The sequence below is a fragment of the Halichoerus grypus genome, chromosome 14 (genome assembly GCF_964656455.1).
Source record: "Halichoerus grypus chromosome 14, mHalGry1.hap1.1, whole genome shotgun sequence".
NCBI lineage: Eukaryota > Metazoa > Chordata > Mammalia > Carnivora > Phocidae > Halichoerus > Halichoerus grypus.
The window spans coordinates 25,339,827-25,353,705 of record NC_135725.1 but is presented as its reverse complement, the minus strand read 5'-3'; the positions used below and the strand labels follow the sequence as shown (position 1 = coordinate 25,353,705).

At 43.6% G+C, this 13,879-nt stretch overlaps 1 protein-coding gene across 5 annotated transcripts in view; it reads right to left on the bottom strand.

Moving 5' to 3' along the window:
• The window catches only part of NTRK2 (neurotrophic receptor tyrosine kinase 2), a 323,196-nt gene that overhangs the window by 142,041 nt on the left and 167,276 nt on the right, over window positions 1–13,879 (bottom strand). For 3 of the 5 annotated variants that reach the window (XM_036113467.2, XM_036113470.2, XM_036113471.2), the window contains exons 12-13: window positions 7,838–7,885; window positions 1,794–1,982 (exon numbers count right to left, since the gene is read on the bottom strand). In XM_036113467.2, coding sequence (XP_035969360.1) covers window positions 1,794–1,982; window positions 7,838–7,885 — 237 coding nt within the window. The remainder of the gene's footprint in view (window positions 1–1,793; window positions 1,983–7,837; window positions 7,886–13,879) is intronic. The other 2 variants (XM_036113468.2, XM_036113473.2) reach the window with 1 other exon arrangement.

The following is a 13,879-nucleotide window of genomic DNA, read 5'->3' as shown; positions in this document are numbered from 1 at the left end:
GTGTAAATAAAAACCTTTGCAAAAATCTCCATGGACCCTAGATTAAGGAAAGCACCTTGAGAAAGTTTCTGTGAGACGTCTAAGGGCCAAAAGCACTTCCAGATAGAGCTACAGACTCAGAGGCCACATACTCCACCTTCTTTTTGGTTCTCATTTGTTGGTTTGCTTTCTTGTTCATTGGTTCAGTTTCTCTTATTGGATGTGTTGGGCTGATGCTATCTACTTGGTTAGTGAGCTTTATATTTCCCCATCGACAAAGGAGAACAAACTTTTGAGGACAGGTTGATTTTTTCAACCTCAATTATAATACAGCCTCAGGCTAGCTGAAGTATATCACACAGCCTGGTACCGATGGTGACGGGGGTGTCAAAAGACTCTCTTTCTAGAGAGCACAATCAAAATGATGACAGATTCTCCCATCATAGGACCCTGCTTTGCCTTATTCAATATTTGACTGTTAGGCATGTAGGGTATTTCAAAGACCTCTGGAGGATGCTTATCTCTGCAAAGAATGCACATTTTAAGCAGTGCCCCCATGCATCTTGTTCACACCATAACAGACAATATTAGGATTAATAATACCTTGATTTCAAACAATAGCTTTTTATTTCAAGGAACTCAATATTCCTCATATATGGGATTCTATTTATCTTGTCATAGTGCATATTCAACTGAAATCTATGGTGGGGTCCTGTCTCACACATTACAAGCTCATAATCCTGTTCTTCCTAATGATTACATTCAAGTTCAATATTCACCATACCTTGGGGTAAATTTGAATGAATAGGAGAAAATTACAGGCGTTTCCTTATATATGAAAAGATACTCATTGCTAATCCCCTTTATCCCGTGAGAGTTCTTAGTGGAAAGTTAGTCCCCAAAATCTGACTTTGCAATTTCCTACCTTATCTCTGAGGCAAGGCAGGAGAACAGTACTTAAGATGGAGTAAGAATATGCCAAATAGAGAGAAGATGCCCATTCATCAGTGTCAGGTGGACCCCTGAGATCTAGGCCACCGGATGTTCTAGCCCTCATGGCCCCTTATTCATGTATGAAGAAAGGCCTGTCGTTCCAATGGCATAAGCTGTTTGTCCACTGTGGTTTTATTTTTTGTTCTCCATAAGGCTATGCTCCATTTTTTATATTTGAAGATAGGATAAGAGTCTCTGAGAGAAATCCCAAGTTTCTCAACAGAGGCTAATAGGTTAATTTGGTTCTGAGTAGTATAGGTCATTGCACTTAATATGCACATCATCTGTTCTGGTATCTCTTTGTTACTGCGGCATGATAACAAGTCTCCTACCGGGAACAGGGACTGAACAGAGAACACAGATCTCACCAAATTGATACCACCTGCGTGCAACACAGAACCTTGCTAACTACCAGCACTGTATATTTTAATGACTTTCAATAAATCAAATTTAAAACCCACCAATTGTCTGTCTTTTGTAACTGATGAATATGCAGTCTAATGATACTTCTGGTTTCTGTCTCTATCTTTTTCAAGATAAGCATGCCTCGATTCCAACTCCATGGTGATAAATGGTTTTGGAAAATGGATCCCAAGAGAAGTCCATATCTGCCCACAGTTCCAAGCCCAGCAGGACACACACCCTGAGAATTCCATAAGCAGCAAACTAAAGGATCTGTCCCATAGGCCCAAAGCCCCAAGAATCCTCAGACATTTCACTGCCCCCTCCCCTCAGTCATCCTCATCAGGCACTCTGATAAACACGCTGATTGATACCGCTCTGCAGCACATAGGCCAGTAAGTATAAACAGCTGTACTTACATGTGTCTGGCTTGAGCTGACTGTTGGTGATGCCAAAGTACTGGGGATTTTCAATGACAGGGATCTTGGTCATTCCAATAATGACAGCATCGGGGCCGCCCTCTGAGGATGATGGGGTGTTACTCCCATTGGAGATGTGGTGGAGTGGGCTGGCAGAGTCATCATCATTGCTGATAACTGAAGCTGGGCCTGGATTTGGAAAAAAATACATATTCTCCTATAATTTTTTAATGCCCTTGTTGAGCTATAATTCACATACCTAAAGTTCACCCATTTAAAGTGTACAGCTCAGTGGTTTTCAGTATATTCAGAAAGTTGTGCAGCTATCACTATAATGTGATTTTAGGACATTTTGATCATTCCAATTAGCTTCCCCAGGCTCCCCACTCCCAGCCCCAGGCATCTGCGAACTTACTTTCTGTCTCTATGGATTTCTTTTCTGTCTCTATGGATTCATTCTGGACATTTCATATAAATGCAATCATATAATATGTGATCTTTTGGAACAGGCCACTTTCACTTAGCACACTTGTAAGTGTCATTCACGTTGTAGCATGTGTCATTACTTTATTCCTTTTTGTTGCCAAATAACATTCCATGGTATGGATATGCTACATTCTGTGGATCCATTCATCCACTGAGGGACATTTGGGTGTTTCCACATTTTCACTGTTGTGAATAATGCTGCTATGAACCTCTGTGTACAAGTTTTTGCGTGGACATACGTTTTCATTTCTCCTGGGCAGAACTGCCAGGTCATGTGGTAGCTCTCTGCTTAACATTTTGAGCAACTGCCAAACTGTTTTCCAAAGTGGCTGCACCATTTTCTATTCCCACTAGCAATGTGTGAAGGTTCCAATGTCTTGATTTCCTTCTCTGGTAAGTTAATATGCCGCTTTGCTCTCTGTTCTCTGAACATCTTTAGAACACTCGCTCATTGAAAGTCGCAGCATGAATGCAGGATTCCTGTGCCACCATATACTGAAAGGTGTACTAGCAGTTCAAAGATCTGAGTGCTTCTCTCCACTCTTTGGACAAGTCACTTACCTTTTTTTTTGTACCTCTACACCCACTTAAATTTGTAAAATGTGCAAAAGAATATCTGCTTGTTATTTTATGAGACTCATGATAGAGAAGTATATTATAAATTTAAAAGTGTTCATGAGTATGAATTACTATTAGATATTACTAAATAAACTTACAACAGGTGGACTAAAATTTCTTTGGGTGGTCCTATTACTATGTTTGTCTTTCTGCATACCTTGATAGCAGCAACACCACTCTTGCCTACAAAATACTTTCATGACGATAATGGATTGAGCCCATGCAAAGTTACCTGCTTTGCCTTTAGCCCTAATCTTATTTGTAGATCATTCCATGGATGTCTTTATACTAACGCAACAACCGTAGCATTTTTCACACAAGACCTAAACTTTCTAGTCTCGAGTCTAAGAACGTATATGCCCATAAACAGGGTCTACTGTGTCTTGTCTAAACAATTTATCTATTGACCACTAAACCCATCCTGTCTGCAAACAAAACCAGATGCACAATGACAAAGGTCTATGTGAAAGCTTCAAAACAATTAAGGTCTCGCTGGCTCATGATACACACTCTATACAAACCCGCTAGACATGTATTACACGTGTTTCTGCAGTTTGCTAAACGGCTGCAGGGCCCCACGGAAATGGACTGCTGGCCACACCCGCTTGCACAAGCCAAGAGAAACAGAGGAGGGAAAGGTAAGGAGGAAAAGCAAAAGACAGAATCAAGTATCAGTCAAGGCAACCGCGTACCAGGGGAAGGAAAGCCTGAATTGCTACCTGCTGAGCAAGGGATTGTGCTTTCATTCACTCACCCAGAATACATACTTCCAAACCTCCATCCTTTCCCTGCCCTTGCCCTCTCAGTTAATTAACGATTTCAATGAGAGGCATGGCAATTCTAAAAACAAAAGTCATTGTGCCATACATTTTGCAGCCCCCTATGAAAGATACTGGTAATCCGTCCCCCGACCTCCAAGATGCATTCCCCCCCCCCCCCCCGCTCCGCCCCAGAAGGGGATTATCACAGTTTGCAGTGATAACAATTGGACATTCCCCAGCTAGCTGAATCTTAAACAAACTACGCAGGAGGCAGCCAAGTGCTATTATAGGTAATTTTTTAAAGCGCCTTCTCAAGGGGATGTGCATTTCAGTCGCCTTTAATGATACACTCTGGCTTAATTCTGCAAACAAGTCCTCACACAGCCAATTTAGAATCTGCAGAATACTCAGAGCAAAAGCAAGCTCGCTGGTTGTGCTCATCCTGTGCCTAGCTCACCGGCATTAGTAAAGAGTGGAAATTCTGCCAAGAACAGCTATAAAGACAAGTTCTTTCCAATATCCTTAACCATCCCTGTTTTATGATTTGCTTCCTGACAGGCCTAGATCACCCAGAGCTTAAACCCAGAGATGGAAAATGGAAATGTGTTATGTTAGGGTTTCTGCATCTTGCCAATAAAACCTTCCCACCACTGGCCCCCTCGCTGTGTTCCTGGTGCAGCTGTCTCCCCGCCCCCCCCTTCCAGGTTACCAAAGCATGCTACTGCCTGCGCTCCCCGAGGGGGGTGCAATCAAGGTCGCGCATTTCTCAGCGTTTACCCCCCCCGAAGTGCGGGAGCTGTCATGTTCGCGTATTCCACATGTTGTCAGAAGGCCAGCGATATTTGCTTCGGGAGCCCTTGTAATCATTAGAACGCACTGATCCCAGTTGCTTTCTTCTGTGACTCTCCCCTGGCCCAGGTCAGGCTATGAACATTCCTCTAGCATTTAATCATTTTGGAGGAAGCTGATATCCAGAAGACAATGCTGAGATTCCTCCAGGAATTCAGGCCCTTACTTACAGAACTACAGCAAGAGGCTTGTTCTTTGCTTTTCTTCCTCCACCAAAGGACACTCTTTCCTTCCCTTGGTTTCTTGGAGTAAAACCCCCAACTCTGAGGTTAACAAAGCCCAAGGGATTGGGCTCTCTGGTTTTTTTTTGCGGGGGCCGGGGTACGAAGTTAAGCATAAAGGTGGTATAAAGCACCAGAGGTCATTCCTCAAATGCCTTTGCACTTTGCCAGAAGGTGGTATAAAGCACCAGAGGTCATTCCTCAAATGCCTTTGCACTTTGCCAGAAGGTCACTGTTGACAACTCTGAGCAACATGTAAAGCTCAACAGCTTATCAGGAGGAATATTAATTCAAGGGCTGTTTCCTTCAGCATCGGTGTTCTAAATCCTGGAAGACTGATACAGCTGGCAAGGTTGCAGGGATTCAGCCCATTTTTCTACGAACATTTTGATCTAATGGAGCACAGCAAAGTTGGGAAGGGGGAGAAGCTCTCAGCAGGGACAATGAATGTCTATATAATTTGACAGCAGGCTGTCTGTGCCTATCACGGGATGTGTCATTGTGTGTCTGTGCACCAGCTTGGGGAGACACCACAAAAAGACAGACAGAAGAAGAGTCAGGGGCACATCACAGCGTGTTATAAGAAATTCATATGAGGGTTTGAAAAAAACGTCTTCTAATATTAATAAAAAGTTTTAAATTGCTGGGTATGTGCAACTTTCTCGGTTTGGGGTGCGGAGAGTTCTAATTACTGAGCTGACAAATATGAGCTATGCCTGGAAACATTTTTAGCCCGTTTTTATTTTAATATGTCTCTGGTGCAAAGAGGCATTTTTCTTTCAATAGAGCTGCTTGGTAATGTGTTCGGCACATCTGACTTACAGACTTTTTTTTTTTAAGATTTATTTATTTTAGAGAGAGAGCAAGTAGTGGGGGGGCAGAGGGAGAGAAAGGGGAGAGGGAACCTTGAGCAGACCCCGCGGCGAGCATGGAGCCCCATGCGGGACTCGATCTCAAAGCCCTGAGAACACAACCTGAGCTGAAACCAAGGGTCGGATTCTCAACCGAATGCACCACCCAGGCGCCCCCAAGACTTACAGACATTTCTAAGCCTCACGCTTGTTTTCCCACGATAAGAATTGCTGAAGGTCATCCAGGAAAAGAGTTTCCTTCTCTCAAGACCAACGATGTCTTTAAGGTGAGGGGAGAGACTATGGGTCTTGAGCAGCTGTATTAACCATGTCTTTTATATTCTGTATTCTGATACTTCAACATCCAGGGCCTCGCTAACCTTGAAGGAACTGCCCCTCCCAGAGATAGCCAGTTCCTAGAGATGGTAAAGAACTTGCCTGAGAGCAGACCTTTCATATACAAGCCAACCGATTCGGAGTCTGCACCACCTTATCAGGCGGTCCTATTCCGGGCCACTAGCCACCTGTCCTGTCACCCCAGAGCCAGGCACCAGGCAACTGAGGACAGCCGTGTGCCCCAGAGCCTGCCCAAGTTACTCAAACCAGCCGATCCTAAACCGGCTCACCCTGCCTCGCCTGTTCCTTCACATGGAAACCGCCATAAAAACTCCTGCCCAGCGTTCCCCCCTCACTCCCCCTGCCTCCTGCCCGACCCCGGGGCTCCCCCGGGAGTCCCCCCACTGGGCTGTGGCTGCCCTCAGGAAGGTGAGATAGGAACATTATCTTTTCCATGGCAGTCCTTCTCTGACCTGTTGGCCTCCCCGGACCCGAATGATAATAAAGCCTCCATTTTAAAGCAGCAGAGCCTCTGATGGACTGTGGCTCAAAGCACAATTCTGAAGAAGAATTCTCTCTGCTGGGGCCTAAGAGGGTGAAGCCCTGTTTTTGAAGTTCTCCAAGAACGCACACCTCTCAGCAGGGAAAACTGGCCTGGAAAATGATTATGTGGTTACAGTGATCTTCTGTTTAGTGGAGAGAAGACCCCACCTCACCGTGCTGTTTTAGGAGAGTTTATCACCCCGCTCCTTTGGCCTCCTGCCCCCCCCCCACCCTACACACATACAGAACGCAAAGCCTTAACACGGGGCACCATTAGGATTTCCCAGCAGGGCACTCTCTGGTATCTTGGCGAAGTGACTATGTATCTGAAATGTACCCCTGGGGGAGTCGCCAACAAATCCTGAGCTGGTTGAGTTTAAAAGTTCCAATTTGGCCACGTGTCTATTTTCACTTTGCTAGTTAAGAGCTTTTACCTTGGAATGCATGGGGCTACTTAAGGGTCAGTTACTGATATCAGGCTCAAAAAAGAAAAGGAAAGAGAGTTTCTTGCACAGAGGGGATGAACACAAATGGGGCGGATGGCTCAGGACCCGAAAACTCCATGACACTGGTACATTTCCTGTACTTTGCAGTTTTACCTATAGCCGACCTTGCTACCAAAATACGTACCAACCAACAGACGCCCAGGGTGGCCAGATCTTGGAAACACACATGCAGGATGTAAGACAGTTTGTCTTTTTGTGCTTTCTAATGAATTCCTGTTCATTGTCACTGTACCCACAGAACGTGCTGAATAAATTGGAGGTCCCGGGAGATCACACCTGATTTCAATCCCAGTGATGAGCTACATTATGTGCACTCATTTGGTAAGCTACAAACTCTGCTTTTCAATTGTCAGCACACAGTCTGAATGCAAGGAGTAGAATGCAATCAAGTACAAATCAGAGCGTCTGGACGTTAGTCTTGTTTTGAAAGAGAAATAGTCACAAATGAACAGCTGATTTACCAATTCAGAAATGTATTACATCTTGGCCAATGGAGGAAGCTAAGATCCCCACTTGTCCAGACTTGACGTGCAGCCCCCTTAGCTGTACATGGAATTTTGGTGCCATTGCATTTTATTTCCTGAACCTTCTTAAAAGCCCAGCAAATACCTAGACCTGGAATAACGTTTGGCATTCCTCTTAGGATAAAAACACGTCAACTTCAAAAATATAAAACCATTTACTGAACACAGTTAGTGAAAGTAACACCTTTTCTGGAAAAATCCTAGTCCTCTTTCTTCAGCAAATCAGAAACAAGGAACACAGAAAATTAATCAAGGGGCCAACAAGTGTGGAGAGGGGCTAAGGAGTTTCATCCGAATCAAGCAACACAAACTCGTTACTTATCCAAAGAAGGAGTGAGTAACTACTTACCAACACCTTGTCTTGATTTTACTTTCCCAAATCCAAACCATGAGAAATCTGAAAACCACAACAAAACATAAAATAAACTTCGAAAGAGAAGCGTAAACCAAGGATATTCAGCAGTGTCCTTAGTGAAATAACAAACTCTCTGAAAAAGCTCCATTGGGGACAAAAGCTTCCTCTCAAACACCTGGAAACTAATGCTTGAATTTTTGTGTAAAGATTTATTTCTCATCCTGAGAGCATGACGTTTGACTCAGATAAGATACAGTAGCCTGTCTTTGAGAAAAATGGCCAAAACCCAGAGTTAATGGCTCTGAGCGGTTTTCTTTCTTTCTTACTTTCTCCTTCCTGAGTATCGAATCATCTAACTAAGCTCTAGGGGTGAAAATACACAACGCATTTGACAAATGCACTACGGTTCTCAACTGCAGCCATGTGGGAAGATAATAAGAGAAAACAGATCTTTTGCGAAGCGGAGACAGTAAAAAAAGGAACATGTAATCCTGTGGGAGAACGGACATTTGGGCTGGATGGGGATTCAGGAAGCAAAAAAAGGGGATCTTAATTCTACACGGATTCTACCACTGACTTGCTGTGTGGCGACTGGCAGTTCACAAAGGCTCTGTGCTTCTAGTAACACAAAACTCCACTAAGCACATGTAAATAAAGATCTGACAAATGGCTGGAGGTCCTCTGGGGAATAAAGCCACAGTGAAATGCCTATTTGTTTCCTGGGCCTGACTGTTCCCCTCTACGAAATTTCCACTGGGTTCAAAGTGAACTCTACTCAGCGGGGAGATCCCTGGATAAGAGGCGGATAAAGCGGATAAAGCGTAGGGAGCCCAACTAAGTAACTGTTTCTCAGATCTTCAGATCTACAGTGATTTTTGCGGGCGGTGAAGATGCAAAGCTGTGTAGAAGATTTAAGTGAATTTAAGTGAAACAATGTATACGAAACTCTCTGCATGCTAAAAAATAGCGTCGTTGTCATCATGATTACTCTTTTTTCCAGTATAAGTTAGCTTTCTTCCTCCGGTAGCCTACAACATTGGCTCTAGAGCCAAACTCTAAGGCGGTTTTTACTTCTGATTGATATTCCTCTGAATGCTTTCTTCCAGGTTTGAGAAGACAGGATGAAGGTCTGGCCTCTATCCAATGCCAAATAAAGATCCCTTTACACAGAAGACAGTGACCCTCATTCACTGTGTCTTCAGTCTCGCAAGGCAGGGCTGTGCCCATGGCTTTCTCAGTTACCACGAATCCTTTTGAAAATGGAGTGTATTTCCTACTGGTCAATTTTGTTTTGTTTTTTTGTATATTTGTTTGATTTACATAGTTTTCATTAAACAGTAGAATGAATTTTTTAAGACTGCCTTTCTCACTTGAGCATTTTTTTCAAAATTGTTCCTATCTTAAAGAGAACCCACTGAAGGACGATGCCCTAGCAGTCCCTCACTGACTGTACATTTCGGATAATTGTCAATCATTATAATAAACATGGCTGCAAAGGGCCACCTGTCCACATCTTAGGTACATCCACCCCCACTTTCAAAAAGTCATTCCTTCAAGATAAATCCAAGAAATGGAATTTGTTAGTCCAAAGGGATGGATAATGTTAAGGTACCCAACCCATGTAACTCAACTGCGTTCCCTCCATATCTGGTCGTAATTTTAACAACAGTGTGTGAGATAGTAGGAGTGTATTTTCACACTTCACCCAGTGGGAAATCAAAGGGTGAAACCATTTTCTACTTCCATCCTGCCATCGGTGCGTCTCCACCTAACTGAACAGAAATAGCAAATATTCCCTCCCACCTTTGCCACACGGGATGCCTCATACCCCACGTCTCCTAGGCTGGCGTTGGGCGTGTAAGGGGAACACAGATATGAAGAGGGTCAGAGCCCCTCTGACCTGTCCTGACATTGTGTGCCTCCCCCACACAAGACCCTTCTCCCTTCGTCTTCAGCCAGACCCTCTGACATATCATCCTCTGTTCACTGGCAAGGAACTAAGACTCACAGAGGCTGACAGACCGAGCAAAGGTCACAGCATGTAGTAACTGAGCAGACTCAAATCTGTTTTTTTTCATTTCTTTCACAGTTGCCTTTCCGATCTTCCAAAATGCTTAGCCAAAATTAGCCAAGATTGACAACATTGCAGTCAGGATTCAATTTTATATATAGAAAAGCACGATATGTAGTCATTCATTCTCACTTGTTTATTCAACAGGTGTGAACCTGTGTAAAACCTTTGAACACGACAGACTCCATTTGGAGACTAAAACTTCATCCTGCTTTTAGAAACAGGAACTATATTGAGCTATTGAAACACGCAACAGTGTTATAACACAGGGCTGCTGAATCCGCATTCTGGATAAAAACTGGACACTCTGCAAAAGATGTTTTCCTAGTAATTGACATCATGTACTCAGAAAACCAGTGATGTAAAATGTCATTACATCTTCCAACCATAGCTTTTGGGAAACCAACTTGTGTATGTTTCCTAGTACTTCTGCCATCTGCAGAATAAAGACCCCTGGCTTGTACCCCTCAATGGGACACAGTTGGGGTTGCTACCTGCACCTGTGCTCCCCAAATTACAATTCTAAGACCCCTTCCCCAAATGCTTTTGTTTTATTTCAGTTCTTCCTTTCTTCCTTGCTCAACACAGGTATAGCAGAGAATTCAAAGATAAGTGAGCTGCCCTCATTTGGACCTGCCCTCAGGGGGGCTGACAATTAAGGATCAGCTCTCTGAGAAGTATGTCCAGGGTGCATGGGGACTCAAAGGAAGAGCATGTAATCCACAATCTAGGGGAGGTGGTCAAGGGGGAGTTCTCTGGCTTCTGGGTAACAGATTACAATTAGCCAAGAATGGGGAAAAGCCGAGAGGGATACTATCACTGTCCACTTATAGCTAGAGTGGGGAGCCCTGTATGTTTCAAGGGGTGAGGCATCTGGAAAGGGTAGGAAACTGAAAAACAGAAGCAAGGGCCAGGCCAGGAGTTTGGGGTTTAGAATGAAAATTTCAGCTAAGCTCTAAACAAAACAAAAGGAAACACCCTTGGGCCAAGTAGTAGTAACATGATCAAGCTGAATTGTAGAAAACTCATTTTGGCTGTAGGATGGAAACAGGATGGTGAGAAGGAAAGACGGAGGGCAGGAGACCCATTAAGGAAGCTTCTAGAAGATGTCAAGCCATGAGAGAGCTGTGGCCTGAACCAGGTCCTGGGGAGGGGGCACGGGGACAGGAGATGGCCAATAGGCCTATTCAGGAGAATCGGCAGGACTTGGTAACTGATGGCATGTTGAGGGGAGTAGGGGAGGTGAACACAAATGGTTTTGGGGTTTGGACAATAGGACATATAATGTTGCTGCCTGGAGTGTCTGCCAGGAACTCAGAACTCAGCTGAGTGGCTAACCTAAGAGCACGGCTGTGGGGCACAAATCCCAGATAAGGCGTCTCTGTGGAGAAACATCCAGTGTTTGGACCTCAGGTCTGGAGCTTGGGACACACGTCTAAGGCCCAAGTTCTAGAGCTTACTAACTGGAGAATGCAAGCTGGATGCTGTACCTAGGACACATTTCTTGTCTGGGCAAATAAAAGCCCCTCTTTTTTTTGTAGGCACAAACGAATGGGCATCCAACTGCAGCTAACTCTTGATAAACCTAATCCTAAATTGCTAAAATATGTCTAAGTTCTCTTTAACAGTGACACAATTATTATGAAAGAGAGAATAGAATCTTCTTGGCCATTGTCCAGATTTCTTGGAAAATATAAGAGACCAGATATAGCAAGGTCACATTGGTCCTCTCCCCCGTCCTCCCCCGGAAGCTGTCCCTTGTTCGATGGGTCTCTCTTGATGGATTCAAGCAGTAGTCTTAAGACCTTAATACTAAATTTCACCAGCAAAATTCTCCCACAAGGCCAAAAAGAAACAATTTCTCAATTTCCTGTGATGTTTCACCCATTGGGAGTAGAGTCCTGCCAAGCATTCTTTTATTTGCTGCTTAATAAGAGACACTTTATTCACTGCAAAATAAAGGGCCCCTTCAAAAGCAAATGTAGTTGCAGTGAGCTTAAAGGAACTCCTCTTTCTGCAATCAAGACCGACAAGGACTCTAAATTATGAAATTAACCAATTAAATCCTTCTCCTATTGAAGAAAGTCCAATCTTCCTTGACCAGAGAAGGAGAACGTAGAAAAAAAAATAATGCATTAACACCTTGATAACTCTAAGAGGAGAGCCAAAGTAAATGGTAATAAAGATTGCTTTTCCAATGTCTCTCAAAGGAAACAGCTGAAAAGTAGGGGGATGGAAAGGAGTATTTAGGATACAGGCGAGAGAGTCACGGGCAGGAATGTGAAAAGGGCAAGGTGGAAGAAACCCAATCCTCCCCGTGGGTGCTGAATCACACAGACTCTAAACATGATCATCAGAACAGTCCTGGTCTCCAGACAATGCAGGTTCTGGATTTTTTTTTTCTTTTTCTAAGTTTCAGAAAAATTGTTTCAGTATGTTAGGAGAAAAAAATCAGCTTTCCTCCCTTTCAACTTGGGAGAAATTAAAATTTGCTGTGTTTTCAAACGTAATTTCTTTGTATCTTCAAGCAAGACTCACCACCCTCCACCCCCAAGAAAAGCATCTCTAACACCGTAGTGGGAGCAAAAGGGAAAATATGGTTCACTGACAGAATGTACCTCACCTCCAACTTCCCGGCACCACACCCACTCCCTAAAGGACACATGAGTGAGGAGCCTCTGAGCTGCCTTTCCCCTCCAGGGAAAGTGTGAACCAGTGTTGAGCCCAGAGTAGACAGTAAGTGCTGGATTGAGTAGCTGAGTGCCTGTCACCTCAAAGAAACAGGAGGACTGGTCTTCGGAGGGGAGGGAAATGAATGCAAAGAATCACTTTGTTGACAATACGATCATCTCCCTTTCCAACTGACACATAATCGGAGTGAATAAGAGTTTATTTCAAATGAATTCCAGCTCTTCGGGGCACAGGATAGTGGAATCTGGGGCCAAGATTCGACTTCAATTTAATCTTAATTTTTCACTTAAGGACACAACCTTTGTCTAAGTCCCATCTGCACCGGCTAGGGAGAGCGTTTGCCTTTAGTTAACTGGTTCTGGACATCACGTAAAGGGTCCTCCTGCCCAGTCCTCATTGGTTTCATCCCTTTCCTTCCTTCAAGTCTCAGAAGTGACTTATCATACCATTCTTGAGAGGTAATATTGAAACCTCCGGTGTGACAAGTGTAAAAAATATATATGTGTATTATGGCTGCAAGTGCTAATTGCCCTCTGAAAGCTATATTTATCTGGGCGCACAGCTAGACTACACGTTCCGTACCTCCTTGAGGTTGGCTGTGGTCATGCCATTAAATTGTAGCCAAGGGAGGTGAGAGAGTGATGGCTACCACTTCCAGGCCAGCCCATTAAGACCTTTTGCATATGACACTCCACACTGTTTCCCCTCTTATTTCTCCACAATGGAAACAATGCTTATAGCAAACTTGGAAGTTATGACATGAAGATAGCAGAGAAGTTCTCTGCTAATTCACCCAGTGTTGTTTTTGCAAGTATAGGCAATGTAGAAACCGAATTATTCTCCCTGAGACCCAATGAAGCTGTTGATCCTCCAACTGTCATCCAGATCGAGAAATAAACTATTGTGTTTGAACCATTACCCACTTTGGGACTTATTTACTATGGTAGGGAGACTTTGCTAATTAATGCATGTAGACAAAGAAAAAAAAAAAAATATATATATATATTTTGAGGTGTTATGAATGTCTCCATGACTTCCCCATCCTTCATCACAAATTCAACATTGTGTATCCATGTATATTTGCATCTTTCTAGAGCAAAAATCCACAGATTTCACTAGATTTTCAAAGGGTTCCTCACTGTAAAATGCCGAGAAACACTGAAATCTAAATAGTTTTAGAGACAAAGATGTGAAGGCATAGTATTCTGCATTTAGGTTCTATTTAATTACGTTCCTTGCCAACAGTTGAATGTGGGTGCTGAGAACCATCCACC